At 44.7% G+C, this 16,752-nt stretch overlaps 3 protein-coding genes across 4 annotated transcripts; all 3 read left to right on the plus strand.

Moving 5' to 3' along the window:
* On the plus strand, positions 838-2,600 carry LOC8082519 (chaperone protein DnaJ). Its single transcript, XM_002455877.2, has 5 exons — positions 838-1,207; positions 1,352-1,448; positions 1,570-1,649; positions 1,746-1,802; positions 1,906-2,600. The coding sequence occupies exons 1-5, from the start codon at positions 1,097-1,099 to the stop codon at positions 2,116-2,118; spliced, it is 558 nt and encodes a 185-aa protein (XP_002455922.1). The 5' UTR covers positions 838-1,096; the 3' UTR covers positions 2,119-2,600.
* LOC8082225 (WAS/WASL-interacting protein family member 3) lies at positions 5,300-6,388 on the plus strand. Its single transcript, XM_002455878.2, has one exon. It carries the CDS (start codon positions 5,428-5,430, stop codon positions 6,040-6,042), a length of 615 nt encoding a protein of 204 aa, XP_002455923.2. The 5' UTR covers positions 5,300-5,427; the 3' UTR covers positions 6,043-6,388.
* Positions 10,140-16,118, plus strand: LOC8082226. Of its 2 annotated transcripts, XM_021455230.1 has the most exons (8): positions 10,141-10,309; positions 11,350-11,424; positions 11,788-11,881; positions 12,973-13,092; positions 13,197-13,275; positions 13,762-13,848; positions 15,602-15,664; positions 15,742-16,118. In XM_021455230.1, exons 3-8 carry the CDS (start codon positions 11,826-11,828, stop codon positions 15,817-15,819), a joined length of 483 nt encoding a protein of 160 aa, XP_021310905.1. In that variant the 5' UTR covers positions 10,141-10,309; positions 11,350-11,424; positions 11,788-11,825; the 3' UTR covers positions 15,820-16,118. The 2 variants fall into 2 exon arrangements, with proteins under 2 accessions (XP_002455924.1, XP_021310905.1); XM_002455879.2 differs by lacking the exon at positions 11,350-11,424 and having other exon boundaries at positions 10,140-10,309.

Genomic DNA, 16,752 nt, shown 5'->3' on the forward strand with positions numbered 1-16,752 from the left:
GTGGAAAAGCGAAGATGGCACGAGAAGGAGACGGCTGTTTCCGTCGGCCGGCGGCCGCCCTCCTCAATCGTGCATGCTTGTTCAGAAGAAAGCTGAAACATATGACTACTGAAACATGGACTAGATTGTCATGGAACATGCGTTACTGTACTGTGCGTTAACAGAGCCACGACGGTCAATCAGGGACGCCAAATTGATTTCCGCAACGTAACTTACGTGCGTTCCCTGAAATGAAAAGTATCAAACGTCCTACGACTGTAAATTAAAAAAACAAAAAAAAATTATAAGAAACGAAAAAGGGAAACGTATCCCATCCAAACTTAGGCCTCGTTTAGTTCACCCTGAAAACCAAAATTTTTTTTAAGATTCTCCGTCAAATCGAATTTTATGTGGCACATACATAAAATATTAAATATAGACGAAAACAAAAACTAATTACATAGTTTAGCTGTAAATCACGAGGCGAATCTTTTAATTCTAGTTAGTCTATAATTAGATAATATTTGTCACAAACAAACGAAAATGCTACAGTACCGAAATCACAGACTTGGATCGCTGGGATGATAGCCAGAGTAGATTCACGTGGTGGGATTGACTAGTAGGTGTAGATTCCAAGGCCGGCCGAGCCCACAACAGGCAAACGGGAGCCACAGAACCCTGGACCCCCGCCCAAAATATCTCGGCCCGCCCACGGAACAACGCGGCAGGCTGGTGGGCTTTTTCCGTCCGCTCGCGAACGTTCCGGACGCGAGATATTTTTGGGCTCCGTCCCCTCACCCTGTGCCTTCCCGCCCGCGCTTCGCAAGGCTTCGTCTATCCTCTGCTCCTTTCTGTCCGCCCAGATATTTTTCGCTCCTGTGCCTGTACCGTCGTGCTCGTGCTCTGTATATATATACAGGCTGCCACCCTCCGCCGCTTTCCGTCGTCGCCATCGCCATCAATTCATCCACCGCCGTCCCGCCCGGGTCCCTTCCGTACTACTAGAGGCGATCGTTGCTCTAGCTTTGCACCAGCGCGCGAGAGGTGGTGGTGGGGGTGCAAGTGCCCAGAGATTCGGGAGATTGGTTGGCAGACTAGAGAGGGATTAGTGCCCGTTATGAGCGGGAGGAGGATGCAGCCGCAGGCACAGTCGTACTACGCGGTGCTCGGCGTGCAGCCGGGCGCCACCGCCGCCGAGATCCGCGCCGCGTACCACCGCCTCGCCATGGTGAGTAGAGTACTACTCGATCCTAGCTAGCAACTCCTGCGATCGGTAAAACACACGATCGCTTTGGTTTGGTATTGTGCATTTGGCTCCGGAGGATGTCAAGAAACAGAGCATGACACATGCTTTTCTCTGACGACGATGCAGAGGTGGCACCCGGACAAGATCGCCGGCGGCCGCGTGGATGCGGCGCGCGCGGAGGAGGCCAAGATCAGGTTCCAGCAGATACACGAGGCGTACCAAGGTAGAGGACCCAAACTCCCTGCACCTAATGGATGCCGAGCCGATGCATTGGACTGGACGACCTTGATCGCGCTTGCTAATCATCCTCTTCTCCTCCGTTTGCATGTGTCAATCGCGCGCAGTGCTGTCGGATGACAAGAGGAGGGCGCTGTACGACGCCGGCATGTACGACCCGCTCGACGACGACCAGGAGGACGTTGAGGTAAGCAGCTCTGCAATCTATTCGCCCATGTCTGGCTGCGCATTTGGAAAATTGGATGGCAACATGCTGATATGTCTTGTGCTGTCATGGTTTCAGGGATTCCACGACTTCGTTCAGGAGATGGTCTCGCTCATGGCCACCGTGGGGAGAGAGGTAACAGCAGCTACCTGATGTTCTTGCTAATCAAGATGCAAAATGCCTACTCTAGCATCGATGATTAACAGCTCGCTTTTTGTTCCCCTTGCTGCTCGTGCAGGAGCCAGTGTACAGCTTGGCCGATCTGCAGTCCATGCTGGACGGGATGATCAAGGATTTCACCGCGCCACCACAACCTGAGCCCCGTGTCTTCTACACCGGTGGGGCATCGGGCAAACCGAGCAGCAAAGAGCAGAGTACTGCTTCGTCACGCATGCATCCCCAGGGGTTCGGTGACGCGGCGTGCTTCAGCCGGACGGCTTTCTCACGATGATGGTGATAAATAAATTGTCGAGCTTTTATCCATAATAATCCGGCAGCAATGGGTTTTCTAGCTCGTGGAAATGGAGGGAGAGTAGGAACTAGGAACCCGTCAGAGCCAACGTCCGCCATGGGCAGACTCTGTCTGATTTGCAATTGCTTTGCATTGTGGGGGGTGAAAGAAGGTGAGGTGGGAAGATTGCAGGACAAGGCCACAAAGGGGTAGTCGCGTAGGATCGCCACTCATAAGAAGGGATTTTTGTTTCGTTTTGTTTGGTTTTCGTCTCCTGCCTGCCATGGTAGAGATGAGTTGTGCCAAGACAATTTGTACATAAGGGTATGCCATCAAAAACGAGTTGTCATCAGAGTATGCCATCAAAGCTGATGTTGCCGCTCTAGGCTCTACAGTTCGTGTGTGCTTGATACAACATTTCAAAGGCCTGATTGTCAGATTGTGTAATGGAACTTCTGTATCAATGATTGGCATGCTTGAAATTCTGGCCGACGATTCTTTATAACTAAATAATGATATACTCCGTATATATTACTCCTTACGATAAAAAATAAATCAACTTCTAGACTTATTATCATCCTAAGGCAAAGCATTTTAAGTTCTATCAAATTTATACAAATACCACTAATATTTATAACATCAAATTAGTAGCGCTAAATGCACAATGAAATATATTTAATTTGGTGTCATGGACGTTGTTCCTCTTCTCTATAAAGTGTTACTGAAATTACTGTTGTGATCTAAATATGTATGACCATTTCCCAGCTTACCTGCAGCACCTCTTTTGAAACTGAATGGTGTTGAAATAATTGGTCAGTCAATAGAATATATTTACTGATGTGTTTGTTCATAAATAATGAACTTGTGGTGGTGGGCTAGCTAGCTAGACAACTTTAGTATGTGCAGTGCAGAACTGCGGAGGCTTCATCTCCCCATATTTTTTTATATAAGAATATTTGTTTGGTTTGTGAGTTTCCATTTCCCTTGAATTCTTACAGAAGGACATCAGGGCTTTGTTTCTTTAGCTGTCCAAACTCTAATAATAGTAATTTGAATTGGTGGCAAATCTACTTTAGCTCTGTAAAGGTAAATTATTAGCTAAAATGGCGTAGGCTGAATGCCACAAAAATGAATGGTGGATAGCATACTCTAAGTTATATAAAAACCATGATAAAATGCAAAATGATAATTGGGCTGTTTGGTAGGCTGGCTATTTCCAAACCAGACCTGCTAAGGCTCAATTGGGCCTGTCTGGTTGCCTGTTTCCTTCACTAAGCGAGGCCACCGGAGGCCTCCATAAGCGGGATAGCCTGGCTAGGGGGGCATTCGCTTTTTCTGGCCAGGCTTGGCTAAACTATTGTTCCAGTCTCGTCATCGTCCGCACCCGGTCCTCCGCATTCCTCCCCACTCCTCTTTGTTGCTCACTGCTCCACTCGCCCATACTGACGTCTCCACAAGGTCCAGCGAGCATCTGCATCTGCTTATCCCTTTTCTGAAGATTGAGTTGATGATGTGTCGATGCTGAGGATTTGGACAGCATGGCGTAGGACGGTGCCGTTGCCATGGCCGTGGAGGTTCTAATGCTACGCCAGGTTGACGGGCATGGGCTTGTCTAGTGGTTGCGCATATAGTGCTTCCGGTGCTCAAGCGCATGGTGCTTGCGGAGGAGGACGACGACTGCCAGTGTGGTGCGTGCTCGATTGCCCTCAACAACGGTGGTGACGACGCAGGGAGCAGAGATGGCAACCACGGTCGAGTACAAGGTGGCCAAGGAGCTGAGTGTTCCGATGAGGTCCATACGAATTATGATGAGCTTCGCCCATGCTCCCAACGACAGGTTGTTGATGTTGTGTCAGCTCCCAACCATGTGAGCTGCAAGGCATTGGGGGATTGAGGATCCGCCTGACGCAATTGCAATCTGGGGAATTAGTTGAGGATGGAGTGATTGCAATCTGGGAAATGAGTTCAGGATTGAAGAAGCTCCATCCTCATCGTCTGCTATGGGGGAGAGCTCGTTGTTGTGCGCGTCTTCCACCCATTCGACGAATGCTCAAAGGACAACATGTGAAGCTAAGCTCACCTTTGTAAAGATAAGGTGAGTTTACCCAAACAATTCTTGCAACCAAACACACTCTAACTAAGCTGAGCTTAGCATAGCACTAGCCAGGCTTCAGATGCCCTGGCTTAGAAAGTTAGCCAGGCTAGTAATAGATGGACAACCAAACAGAGGAACTCTCATTGTTTCGATTGTTTTTATATAGAAGCAAGCAAATAAGAGAAGCGCTCTGAGAAGATTGTCAGCAAGGTTGATTAGCCCATGCCAAAGCATCAGTCCTTGCCTACTACAGGTGTATTCAGCAAGCAAACGAGAGAATGGCTCCGAGAAGATTGCTAGCAAGGTTGATTAGCCCATCCATGTGTCATTGCCTACATTTGTTTATTTCCTCTGGTTGTTTATATGCTGGAGAATTTGAAAACATAGTCTGATAATTTTTATTTTCTGATTAGCATATAAAAGTTTCAAAATTATTTTATCTCTCCTTTTTTTTGAACATATATTTTATCTCTCCTTCATCTAACCATTGAAGCATATAAATATTTCATCAGATTATACATTATAGGTATGTTTGAAAGCAATAGCCTTGATACATCAGTGTGCTGGATAATTCGCAGTCACAGAAGCTCTGAATTTTCAGCAACTGAATCTGTGAAATACTTATGAATTTCTGACCACTCCGATCTGCAAAGATGCAGAGTTACTTTTTAGTTATCAGATCGTGCCATAGCCCATAGGCAACATGTTGAAGTACTGTGTGACCGAGTGCAGTACGAAAAATGTTTCCAGGTGGGAGAGATTCAGTCGTCATCTACTGCGGTTGCCGGTTGCCGGTTGCCGGTTGCGGCATCGTGTCATGCGCTGCGTGCTTTGTACCAATCATTAACAAAGCTAGTACTAATACTAATAGATCTAAGGCACCAACGACTTTATGCTCGTTTTAGTAGTAGAAGCTTATGCTGGAATCTTACCTTAGTCATCGTTCTGATTACGCGGCATTGCTGCCTGATACTCCAAGCAGTAGTCGTACTATCAGTTGTAGCTCTATCTCGGCTTTAATGGTCTCTCGGTAATCCATCAGAGAAAAGCGAGTCAACAGAAGTGATTAGATTAAACACCATCCGTCTCAAAGTGAAAACCACAGAAAGGAAATACTCTGCGTTAATTTGGTTTGGTCATTGAAGCAGAGCACGCAACCCCGAGAAACGAGCAGTCGTTCTACCTGCAACTCTGCAACACGAAAAAACTAGGCCATGCAGATGCACCAGCACATGCTTCCCAACTCACTATATACCCTTGCTTTGGATTCCCAAGTCACTGAACCACTCGGAACAAGAAAAAAAGCTAGCATGAGAAACCCAATCCGAGGCGGCGGAACCGGAATGCCGACGCCGCTGCAGGCCGCGATCGTGGTCACCATGCTGCTGGCGTCGCCGGCGGCCGTGGTGCGGGGCATCGTCACCGACGAGGACTGCAAGTGCTTCATGTGCGTCTGCGACCTGGACCCGCACCCGGAGCCGCCGGAGGTGCCGACCCACCACACGCCGCCTGTCCCCTCGCCGCCCCCGCCGTCGCCCTCGCCACCGCCGCCGGCGCCGGTGGTGGTCGTGCCCGCGTACTACCCTCCACCGACGGCCGGGTACTACTACCCGCCGCAGCCGTACGGGTACCCGTGGCCGACCACGTACGGGTACGGGCCGCCGGCGCCGGAGATGTACCCGCGGGACTACGGCCATGAGTCCAAGTCCGGTGCGGCCCGGCGGCACGGCGGCGGCGGCGGCGGCTCCGGGCGTTCCAGTCTGGTCCTCGCCGTCGCGCTCGCGTCCGCGGTGCTGTCTCTGCTCCTGCTTCGTCCTGCAGCGGCTTGAGTGGTTATTTTAGTTGCGCGTACGTGTGTCGTTTCGATTAATTAATTAATTATAATCCTACGTAAATCGAGTATATGTATGTATGGCAAGCTAAGTAAGCATGCTTTCAGTTCGTAGCCGTGCTTTGTTGCCGCTGAGCGCTGATGCTGGAGCGTGTCTAGCAGTTGGCAAAGCCTGGTGGAAAAAGCGTAGCGTCCGTGTCGTGTACCGGTGCGCCCCAAGTTCATGTTGTTGGGGTCGCATGTGTGTTGATGTTTTTTATGTTTAAAAAAAAATCGGTTGTTGATGTTTTTTTTTTGTATTTTGTTTGAACTTTTAAAGATGATGTTCCAAGATTTGCTTTGAATAAGCATAGGAGTATGCTTGAAGCATGAAGCATGGAGCATGAGCAATTGAGCATTCATTGTGTCCATCGCACCCGGCTGCAAACAGCGAGGCCCATACACACACACAGTATCGATCACTTGTCCTAAAAAAAGTGTCGGAGCAGTAAGTTTAAAAAAAAAAAGGGTCAGCAGTATCTTCCTTTCGTTTCGTTCACGTAGCGCTAGTATGCCCTACGATCACGTAATGATGCGATGCAAATCGCCCTGAACTGACCAAGGCTAGCTAGGGTGCCCAAACTGACCAAGTCTCCTGCAAACTCATCACGCGGCTTCCTCACACACACACACTTCCTCATCAGCCGCCCCTCGCTTCAACCTATCGCGTGTCGCGGTCAGCCGCTTACATTGGTGCACCTGCAGCGGCAGAGCGCGGTGCGGGGGGCCGGGCGATGCGTGCGTGGCGCGGCGCGGCGCGGGCGCCAATCAACTCTGCCCCGCACCCGCAGTGCGCGAATGAAAGGCAGGCAAGCCCGGCGCGGCCATCTGGATTCGGGGTCTCTCTCTGTCTCCTTGTCCTTGTTATCGAGTCAACTCCAGACGTTGGTGGTGTCTCATCAGCGTTATTGGTCGGCCCGGCCCTCGGTCTTACCCACCGGCCCCGTCAGGCTGCGCAGCGCTGCCCTGCGGCAACAACCAGGTCGGGTCAATCCCACCGCAGCAGCTTGCACGACTGGACCCAGGCCACACACAAGCAGCTCCATCGCACACTTGACACAATTTCCCATCTACGAGTTCAACGTTGCTAGTATTCTAGACAGTCAAATTGAGCACACACGTCACACTCCCAACGCTACAAAACATACCCTCCCAAGAAACACACATCAAACAACAACGAACTCAGCGGTAAACGTCTCAACGAGCCATCAGCCGGTTCTATCTTGCTGCGGTCTGTTTTGCAAACAAGATGGAGGGGTTCATCGGATCCAGCGTTTGCCGTGGCGTCCGCTCGTGCTGGGCGCGCCGGGGACGGGGGAGCTGCAGCGGCTACCAGCGGCTCCGGGCGGCACCGACGACGACGACGCCGGGGAGAGGGACCAGGCTCGGACGGCGAACGACGGTCCTCGGCTCGGCGGCCTGGAGCAGGCTCGGCCGGCTACGCCGCCGCCAAACTACTAGCACGCCGCCGCGGTGGACGTCGCCGCTGCAGCTGCTCAACCGGATCCTCGACACGTACATCAGCTCCATGCTCACGCAGCCACTCAGCACCTTGAAAGCAGCAGGCGTGTCCTCGGCGCCGGTTGTGCGGTCGCCTTCTTCGTCGCCGCCGACGAAGCTGATGCTGCGTCGTCGTGATGCTTCGCCGGGGTCGTCGTCGAGGCGCCGCGATGGCACCGGCGGGAGAGGCGTCATGCTCAACATCTGCGTGGCGGAGGTGCTCCTGCGCCGGACCACGTCGGAGGTCAGGCGCTCGCCGTTGCAGCAGCAGACAACGAAGGACGCGCGCCGCAGCAGCAGCGTCCGTGCATAACACCTCCCTAAGCTAGCTCGCTCGTTCCAGCGTTTTCATCATATACTAGCATCTAGCAAAACCATTGGTTTCTTCTTCAAGTTACTTGCTAAGGATATCAAGTGGCCTACTAATAACAAGTGCACTCTGGATAGCTAACGGCTCGATGTGCCAAGCTGAGAAATATGCATCGGAGTAACTCATCTAGTCTTGAATTCTCTATCGTATTCTCCCTTTGCTGGTGCTTCCATCGCTTCAATACATATTGTGCGGGAGTGATATGATATTCATCAAATCAAAGACTTCTAGAACACGGATAATTGATCACAACTGCATGTACGAGTTTGTTGTAGAGGGTCACCAATGACTTTGTACTTTCTCAAATCTAAAATCTTCATTATTAGGACTCCCAACTGCAATAAGATATTCATTGTTGCCTTCCAACACCATAGTGGATACTACCACAGTCTTTTCATATTGACCTTGTGTGTATAACTTGCAATAGCATATAAGACTATTAAGTGTCCTCGTTTTGATTGTAAGTAATTTTTTTCTTGATTCAGATTTAAAATTCAGCTCCTTATTTCTTTTACCCCCTACTTTTTTGAAATGTTTAAGAAATCAAATGATATTAAAATCAGATTTGAAATATCTCTTTAGTTTAGTATTCATATTCTTACTCAATGTGTGTACTTCTCATTACTAGTGTCTCGAGTAGCCACTCAAAGGACTCAAATATCTCATCATATAAAAGAATAACACTGAAAATCACGTTTTTTCCTAAATAACTGAACCCAACAACTACATCAAAAGGTCTATTCTCCTTGTTTTGTCCAAAAATAGTGTGAAACTGACAACATCACCTAGTATGCATAATAACAAAGCATTTTTTATATCAATACATAATATAATTGCTATTTGTTCTTCGCAATCCATCCACATTGCATATTCAAATGACGGATTCTCGGCAATTTTGTCTTGAAAACACATAAGCATGCTTTCTACTTTGACCATATGCCATCTTTTGTTGGTGTTTGTCCTGTAAATAGTTCTTGTGGCAAATGAAGGTTATGGTTGTGTTTCGAAATCAGACATGACAAGTGGCGGAGCTCTCGGTAGGGCTAGGTGTGGCAGCCGCCCTACCTCAAATCTGCCATACTCTTCATTATTCTGGCTGGTTCACATGTCATCTCTTAATAGTTATGCAATTAATCAAAGCAGGGAGCTCATATGATTCTACTGTGCCATACCTTGCTTTCTTTTTTGTCCGCCACTGGACATGACACTTCAAAATTTCCTCTCCCCATCCATTACAGTTCCCATGCAAACTAGACATTCGTAGTTTTTACCCTTATGCACTTCGTTACATGTCTTTTTATCTTGTATAAGTATAACGTATAACTTCCATTACAGTTCCAAAATCAGATATGACGTCGGCTTACTCTCGCGCCAAAAACAGAGAGCACGCGAAGCCTCGCGCCAAAATAAACGGCAATAGCAACGCCGTGGTCTTGTTGGGCCGAGCCGAGGCCCAGCACATCCAAGGGTGGAGGGCATGGAAAGCCTGGTGGTCGCTGGCCAAGGGTCCAATGCCCCCTTACTCGGCGTGGCTGAACCTAATGTTAGACAGTTTTGTTCCCTGGCGGTGGCGACGAATTTGTGTATACATGTATTATGCCTTGTAGCTTCGTTTTTTATGTATCGGGCGTGGCTGAAAGATATACTATGTGCACTATAGTGGCGGAGTCAAAAGTTTTATAAAATCTGAACGAGACATTATATTAATACTAACAAGACAAAAATAACGTAATATTATAAAAAAGAGTTAAGTGCAAAGTGAGTAGTAACTCACTGCCTAAGTTTAAGCGTGCTTAAGTGTTTCTAATCTCTTAAGAATTTTGTGATATAGTAAACATTTAGATTTTTTATCTTAAACCGAATAAATAGAGAAGAGAATGGAAAACAGTTGAGAAAGAACAAATGAATTCATAATTCCCCTTTGGAGTTTATATTTTTTAAAGTATTTTTAGATGAATCACTATATCACAATGTTATATAATTGGGTCATGGTGACACTAGTATGATCCCTAACATATATTATTTTAGATATATAGATATTAATTATATATATAGGTGCTAATTTATCAAAAGACGTTAGAAAGAAAAAAATAGAAGTTGCTAAAAAAGAAATAAAAAAGAAAAGAGAAAAGGAATTTTATGGGCTTTTATTTAGTGGGCCATTAAACCCACGCACCGCCGCCTCCTTGCAGCTCAGCGCCGACGCTCCATCTTCCTCGCAGCGCCGCGCTCGGTCCCTCAGCGACGGAGGGGCAGTCCCAGGCTCGGCGGCGGCGTCGGCGGCTCCCCCTCCCGCCTCTCGCCAGTCGCCTCGCGCCCTCGCCTCCGTCCTCCGCGCAGCGGCCGTCGACCCTGCGTACGCACCTCCCTCTCCCCTCCCGCCTCTGCTGTACCGTGGGAGCCCGGCCATTGGCTCCGCCGGTGATCCGCCGTATTTCTACTTTGGGAATGGGGCTATTTTTTCCCCCACGGAGGATAGGCTGAAGAAAACCGAATTGTTCACGAGTGTCGATCTGAAATTTGTAAAGAATTAACCTCGTATTTATTAAAGAGCAGTCAGTATTCAGATTGTTCAATTTGATTGCGGTTGGCCTAATCTCGAGCTCAGTTATACCGATGAATTACGGTACAGTGTACTCGTTGTCCTAGGAATTGGACTATGCTGTGTCTTTGCCTTGTATCTGTCTTAGTTTTTTCTAATGCAAACTAAGGTCAGAGCTCAAATTTCATATCTACTATGCATTTGCATTGCCCTGGTTTATATTTGATTGGTGTTGGTAGGCAGCTTTTGCACAAGTGCTTGGTGAAATAACAATACTTAGGCATGGGAGCATAAGCCAGTGGCATAGCGAGCGTCATTACGGCATGGCTAGCCAGGCTTCAGAGCTGTGGCCTGTAGATTGGGGCATCATGAACATGTCGGTGAGGCTGCAACTGAGTTGTGTTGGAATTGGGTGCCATCAGCTCCTAGCAGGTTTTGAGTCTTTCTAGTTTGTTATTTCCTTACTTTTGGATTCTCCTGTGGCACTTTAATGTGCAGTTTTCTTTTTGGTGAATGACACTTTGAAGCACTGTCTCATATTTTTCCAACATCAGACCTATTGTTAAGTGCATGCTGCTGCTTGGGTTATTGGGTGAATTTTACGGATATTAGTGTATTGTTATGGGCAATATGTGTAAGGATGTAACTTGATAATTGATTGCTTTGTGTGATTCATTGATTGCTTTCCAAGTTCTAAGTTTTCCTGTTAGTGAAATGTTGGTTATGCTGTAGAATTAACTGTTTAACACCTCCAAAGTTCCACCTAACCTGTTAGCTTGTTGATGTCATTGGAGGATTTGTGTTGAACTTTTACTATGATTGTTATATTTTTAGTTCTCATTCTGCTTGGCCAGTTGAGCGTGTGGTGCATTGAGGGAAGCTACTGGTTGGTGCTCACAGGCTCTGCTAATTTATGCCAGTCCTGTTAGGTTAGCAATTCCTCTGTATTAATCATACATACATCACCTGCCCTTGGGACTGGGACTGGGAGGGAGACAAATGTTCTGTTTTACGTACTTATGTTTTTTGTGTGAGAAGGGTCGTATTACTATATTAGATAAGCCTGCGATATGTTTTTTATGTGAGAAAGGTCATATTACTATATTAGATAAGCCTGCAACCAGTTTCATACCATTTTTCTCTCTGTTTTTCTAATATGTTGTTAGTGAACTCCGTTTCCCCTTATTTGTGCACTAAGCGACTAAAGTATCATGCATGATTGAGTCATGCAAGATACTGTCAGTTCAGTCTTATTTTTGTCCACTATTAATGTAATTTGTTCATTGCCGTAGGACAACGTTGCACCTAAACTTGAATTGGATCCTTGGAGATGATGGATGAGTCTTTTCTTGATAGGATGGTTTCTCAACTTCGGTCAACATGCAAGTAAGGATACATGAATTGTTGTTAAGCGTTCCAGCTCATTATTCATTTGCACTTTTTCAGCAGAACATGCAACTCACACAGGTTTAAGTTTATCTATTCATCATACTGCTGTTATGCCAATTAATTCAAGTATAACAGAAGAATGCATAACTAATAGTTGATCTTCTAGATAATTTTCTTAGCTATGTTTTTTTTATTGTTAGAGAGAAATTTGAGCATGCTCTATTTGATGATGGTTCTCATTTTTCAGTTAGATCAGAAGATAGAATTTTATCCCTTTTTGTTGGTTGCTCATGTTGGGTTTCTATTCTAGCCTACCCCAACTTGCTTGAGACTAAAAGGCTTTTGTTGCTGTTGTTGTTACTTGTTATATAAGAAGTAAGAAGATAGATTATGAACCCATAGCAGCCTACATATGCTCTTGGCTTATCATATCACATTTCGGTAGTGACAAGTGTGATTGCCACTTGTCCTTTCACTAAGGTTTAGAAACAAAGTAATGTCTCTATTGTGCACTAGCAGGGGCGGAGCTACGTTGAAATTAGTGGGTGCAGCTGCACCCACAAAAAAAATTAAAAAAAACAGTGATAAAAGCTAATTTTTCATCATATATGCACCCACATATTACAAACTCTTGCACCCACAAAGGCATATACACCCTCCCTAGCTCCGCCAATGTGCACTAGTTGTAATGTGAACCTGTCATCTCGTCTTCAAATCATACCTTGTGTGGATCCGCACTGTTGAGAATTTAAAATAGACCATCGAGTATGCAAAAAACAGTTTCCCAGCACCTGAAGTCATGGTAGACGTAGACCTAAATCTTAAAATAACTTGTCAATACACAAACAATGCATGAGTTGGCTTGTATATATACTGTTCTTGGAACTAAACTCTATTGCCTTTTTATTTTACCATGTAATGATATGCCTTAATGTTAGAGTACGTAAGGGACCTATTGGGCCTGGGCTGGTGCCATAGCCCATTAGTGTTAGGGTTAATTAGAGATCAGGGTTGCTTGCTTAGGGGTCAAGTAAGCCTTGCTTGTATGAAACTAACACTTAATGTTATCTTAATCTTGAAAATTACAGGTACTACACTGGATATCCCAAGGACCTAGGGCCATCAAGAATTATACCATTCACATCTGAGCGTCAGTTTGTGCAGCTATTACATGAAGGCAGGCCTGTAGTTGTTGCCTTTACTATTAAGTATACTAACTCTCCTGTATTTTTTTTTTCAGAAACACTAACTAGAATAGCAAGCTCATGAATTGACAGTTCTTGCTTCAATCCTAAAAATTGCATTTTGTTAGGTGCACATATACACAGCATCTTGATAAAGTACTGGAAGAGGCTGCGGCTAAGTTTTACCCACATATCAAGTTTGTCCGAGTAAGCTACTCTTGATTTTATATTTACAAGAAAATTTCATTTTACAGTCTTGTCAGATCACTTTTAATTGATGAACTATTTGGATAATACTTTGAACTTATGATGTATCAGTAACTACTTGGTGGCTAAATTAAAACTGTATATGTTATAGCCTATGATGCCTAAACTACAATTTTTTCTTTGTGAGTTAAAACCATTATTTATCTGATGATAAAGCTACAAAGTTTGTTTCTGGTTGTCTCATTCTATTTTCTACTTTATTTTTCACTTAGACACGCAACTTGATACAAAATTAGCTTCATTCTGTGTGTGTGATAGGGGGATCGGTTCTTTTTGGTACTCGATTATTATGATTCACATAAATATGCTTGATTAAGCTATATAAACCTTCAGTTTCCCCCTTTTGTTGGATACTTCTTGTCACATGACAAACTGTACTTGCTTCCAGCAAAGTAGCCATTGAACATTCTTCTTGTCTGCCATCAGGTTGAGTGCCCGAAGTACCCAGGGTTTTGCCTCACAAGGCAAAGAAATGAATATCCATTTGTTGAAGTATTTTACAACCCAGAACAGGTTATCATTATATACTTGACATTTGTAGGTTTAAATGTTTCAAGTTCTTTGTTTGGATCTTTCATGCAATTTCCATTCATTCTCTTGTTACCATTTCACAGCTTTTATTTAATTTGTGTCCACTGGGATAACAGAAAACTGCATAGTGGATCAAGGCAGAATTTAGTTCTGAGCTTGTTGCCTGCTAAGTTACTATCATTGTATTGTGGTCATTTTGCCTTCTTGATTTTTTATTCTTTATAATCTCCTTAGTATTCATGGCTAGAAGCAAGTGAAACATGAATTGACAAATGAGATGTTCAACAAGCTGGAAGTAATGCTCTTGTTTGACAAAAAGTTAAATAATTTCTGATATTGTAGGTATAAACCAATTTCCTGGAAATATTTTCCCTTTATGATTCATTCCACTTCATGGATTTTGGAACATCAAAATCTAACTCAGGGACCTATAATGTTTTCATTTTGAGAAAGAGCTCTATGTTATCTACAAGTGTTCATTTTTATCTTAAAATGCTATCAGAAGCCTTAATAATTACTTGCTCTGCTGTGTACAAGTCTAAAATGTTGTTTTCATTCGTCCATCCTCAGATAACGCTATTGATTGGCTGTAGAGGTTCAGATATTTTTCTTTCACAACAATATTGTCCGTGGCACATGCTTTCCTTTCTTTTTGTCTTGCCAACAAGCTGGAAGGCTTATGCTCTTTTCTGTTAAAAGTTTTCTTTTTTTTTAAAAAAAAATTGTTTAGCTTGTGGGTATAAACCAAGAACACGATACAATATTGTCATGTGCTTTATGATTCAATCCACTTCATGGATTTTGGAACTTCAAATCTACCCACTTCGAGAAAGACCCCCCTATCCTACCAGCATTTAGTTTGTTGAGAATGGTATCATAAGCCTTAGGCCACGCTTGGGAGGGCTTCTCTTCCCAAAACAGCTCTGGCTTGTAGGGAATTCTGTGAGCAGCTCATGACCGTTTGGTTTTACTATGCATGTTCCTATTTAGCACATAGACCAATGCTGGAAGGCTTATGCTCTTTTCCAATAATTTTTTTTTTAAAAAAATGGTTCCTGGTATTGTAGCTTGTGGTTATAAACCAAGTTCCTGGAAATATATGCGCTTTATGATACAATACAGTCCACTTCAAATCTAATTCAGGGTCATAGTGTTTCCACTTTGAGAAAGAGCCCCATATCCTACCAGCATTTACTTAGTTTGTTGATCTTGAATGGTATCATAAGCCTTAGGCCACATTTGGGAGGGCTTCTCTTCCCAAAACAGCCCTGGCTTGTAGGGAATCCTGTGCGCCTCATAGACTGTTTGGTTTTACTAGACATGTTCCTATTTAGCACATAGACCAATGTTGCACAGCTAAATTGCCCATGCTTAAACCCTTAATTTCTCCTTAACTAATGAGTGCATGCAATCTTCTCCTTGTGGAACAACTCACAGGAAACTTGCATGCACATTTAATGTGTTATACTTTTGGCAAAAAGCAAGAAAAAAGAAGCTTGGGGACATGTACACGCCCTCTAATCTTGAACAACAATTAGAAACTACACACCCATTAATTTAAAATGGAGGGAGCACTTGTTCAGCTGTCTACAAGGCTAAAATTACATTTTCATTATTTCATCCTCAGGCGCCGCTATTTATTGGTTGTAAAGTTGCAGAAATTTTTCTTTCACGACCATGAACATGTTTTCATTTATTTTGTCTTGGCTATATGACTTTTTCTCTACTTGCTCAGGCTGCAAGCCAAGGAAAGAGCGTGGATCCTAACATCACTAAGTATTCTGTAAAAGTGCTACCTGTAAGCTGGTGCCTGTCAGTTCAATAGTTGAATCCATGTTTTCTTGTTGAGCTGACGGTGCATTGTATCTCCTGCAGTTCAACTATGACCAGAGCGTGTATGGATTTCGAGAATATTTCAGGAAGCATGGTTTCAAGTATTCTGAAACAAACTAATCTGCCTTAAGAGTAGTCCTAGGGAACTATTGCAGTTGTTTGGAATTGGAATGTCGTGCCTTAACTCTTGTTCATTCAAGAAGTGGCTGTCATGTATTCATGTATACGGGGTACTGTCCATGCCTATAGATTAGCTTTGCCATACCTATGAACCATTGGATTTAGTTAATTATTTATACCTCTCAAAGACATGACAGAGGATCTTGCATCATCTTTTCTCCAGCGCTATTGATTTGTGTTGTGACTGGGCTGTTGTATGATCAGAGTTTGCAGGTGTTACTTGTTATTAGAGGGCAAAAGCCAATGGACGATATGATATCGTTATAAAGTATTTCTGTTTATAAGAAAATAGATAGAAGACTGACTGCTGTATATGGATCCGACTGGGATTTCAACATAGAAGTAATTTATGTAGCCATTTCCTAACAACTTTATTTTAGAAAACATTGTATTCTAAGCATGAAAAGGCCAGGAGGCAAGAGAGTAGCATAGCTACAAGGCCACTATATCTTTACGTATTTCTTGTGATGCAGTTATTCTCCTCTGGCCTACAGTCTACACTGGGACCAGACCATTATGCTGTCACCTAAATTATACAACAAATGAAGTTGTAAGAATGATGTGGGCAATTGTCGATAAACAAACTAGAGCACGCAGTGCAGATCCGCTAGGGCTGATGATATATAGGAGCAGCAGATCTGCCACGCTAAGCTGATCGCTTTTGTGCCAGCCACTTGTGCTGGTTTTACAAGCATGGAACAGCAAGTGATCAGCTTTTACGGTGCTAAACGTGGGGAATGATTTGCATTTGCATCTAGAAACAAGTGCGACAAAGCACAAGGTGTGTGATCAGAACTTCAGACAGGACGTACAGTACAGCGCACGCGCATTTTTGGCTCCAACCCAGCCGCTGAGCATGAGGCCTGGTTTACT

This window comes from Sorghum bicolor, chromosome 3, assembly GCF_000003195.3.
Source record: "Sorghum bicolor cultivar BTx623 chromosome 3, Sorghum_bicolor_NCBIv3, whole genome shotgun sequence".
Lineage (NCBI taxonomy): Eukaryota > Viridiplantae > Streptophyta > Magnoliopsida > Poales > Poaceae > Sorghum > Sorghum bicolor.

Coding starts and splice junctions, on each gene's coding strand:
- LOC8082519 (XM_002455877.2), top strand. CDS start 1,097: ATGAGCGGGAGGAGGATGCAGCCGCAGGCACAGTCGTACTACGCGGTG. Junction 1,208..1,351: donor CGTACCACCGCCTCGCCATG/GTGAGTAGAGTA, acceptor ACGACGATGCAG/AGGTGGCACCCGGACAAGAT. Junction 1,803..1,905: donor TGGCCACCGTGGGGAGAGAG/GTAACAGCAGCT, acceptor CTGCTCGTGCAG/GAGCCAGTGTACAGCTTGGC.
- LOC8082225 (XM_002455878.2), top strand. CDS start 5,428: ATGCAGATGCACCAGCACATGCTTCCCAACTCACTATATACCCTTGCT.
- LOC8082226 (XM_002455879.2), top strand. CDS start 11,826: ATGATGGATGAGTCTTTTCTTGATAGGATGGTTTCTCAACTTCGGTCA. Junction 13,093..13,196: donor GTTGTTGCCTTTACTATTAA/GTATACTAACTC, acceptor GCATTTTGTTAG/GTGCACATATACACAGCATC. Junction 13,276..13,761: donor CACATATCAAGTTTGTCCGA/GTAAGCTACTCT, acceptor GTCTGCCATCAG/GTTGAGTGCCCGAAGTACCC.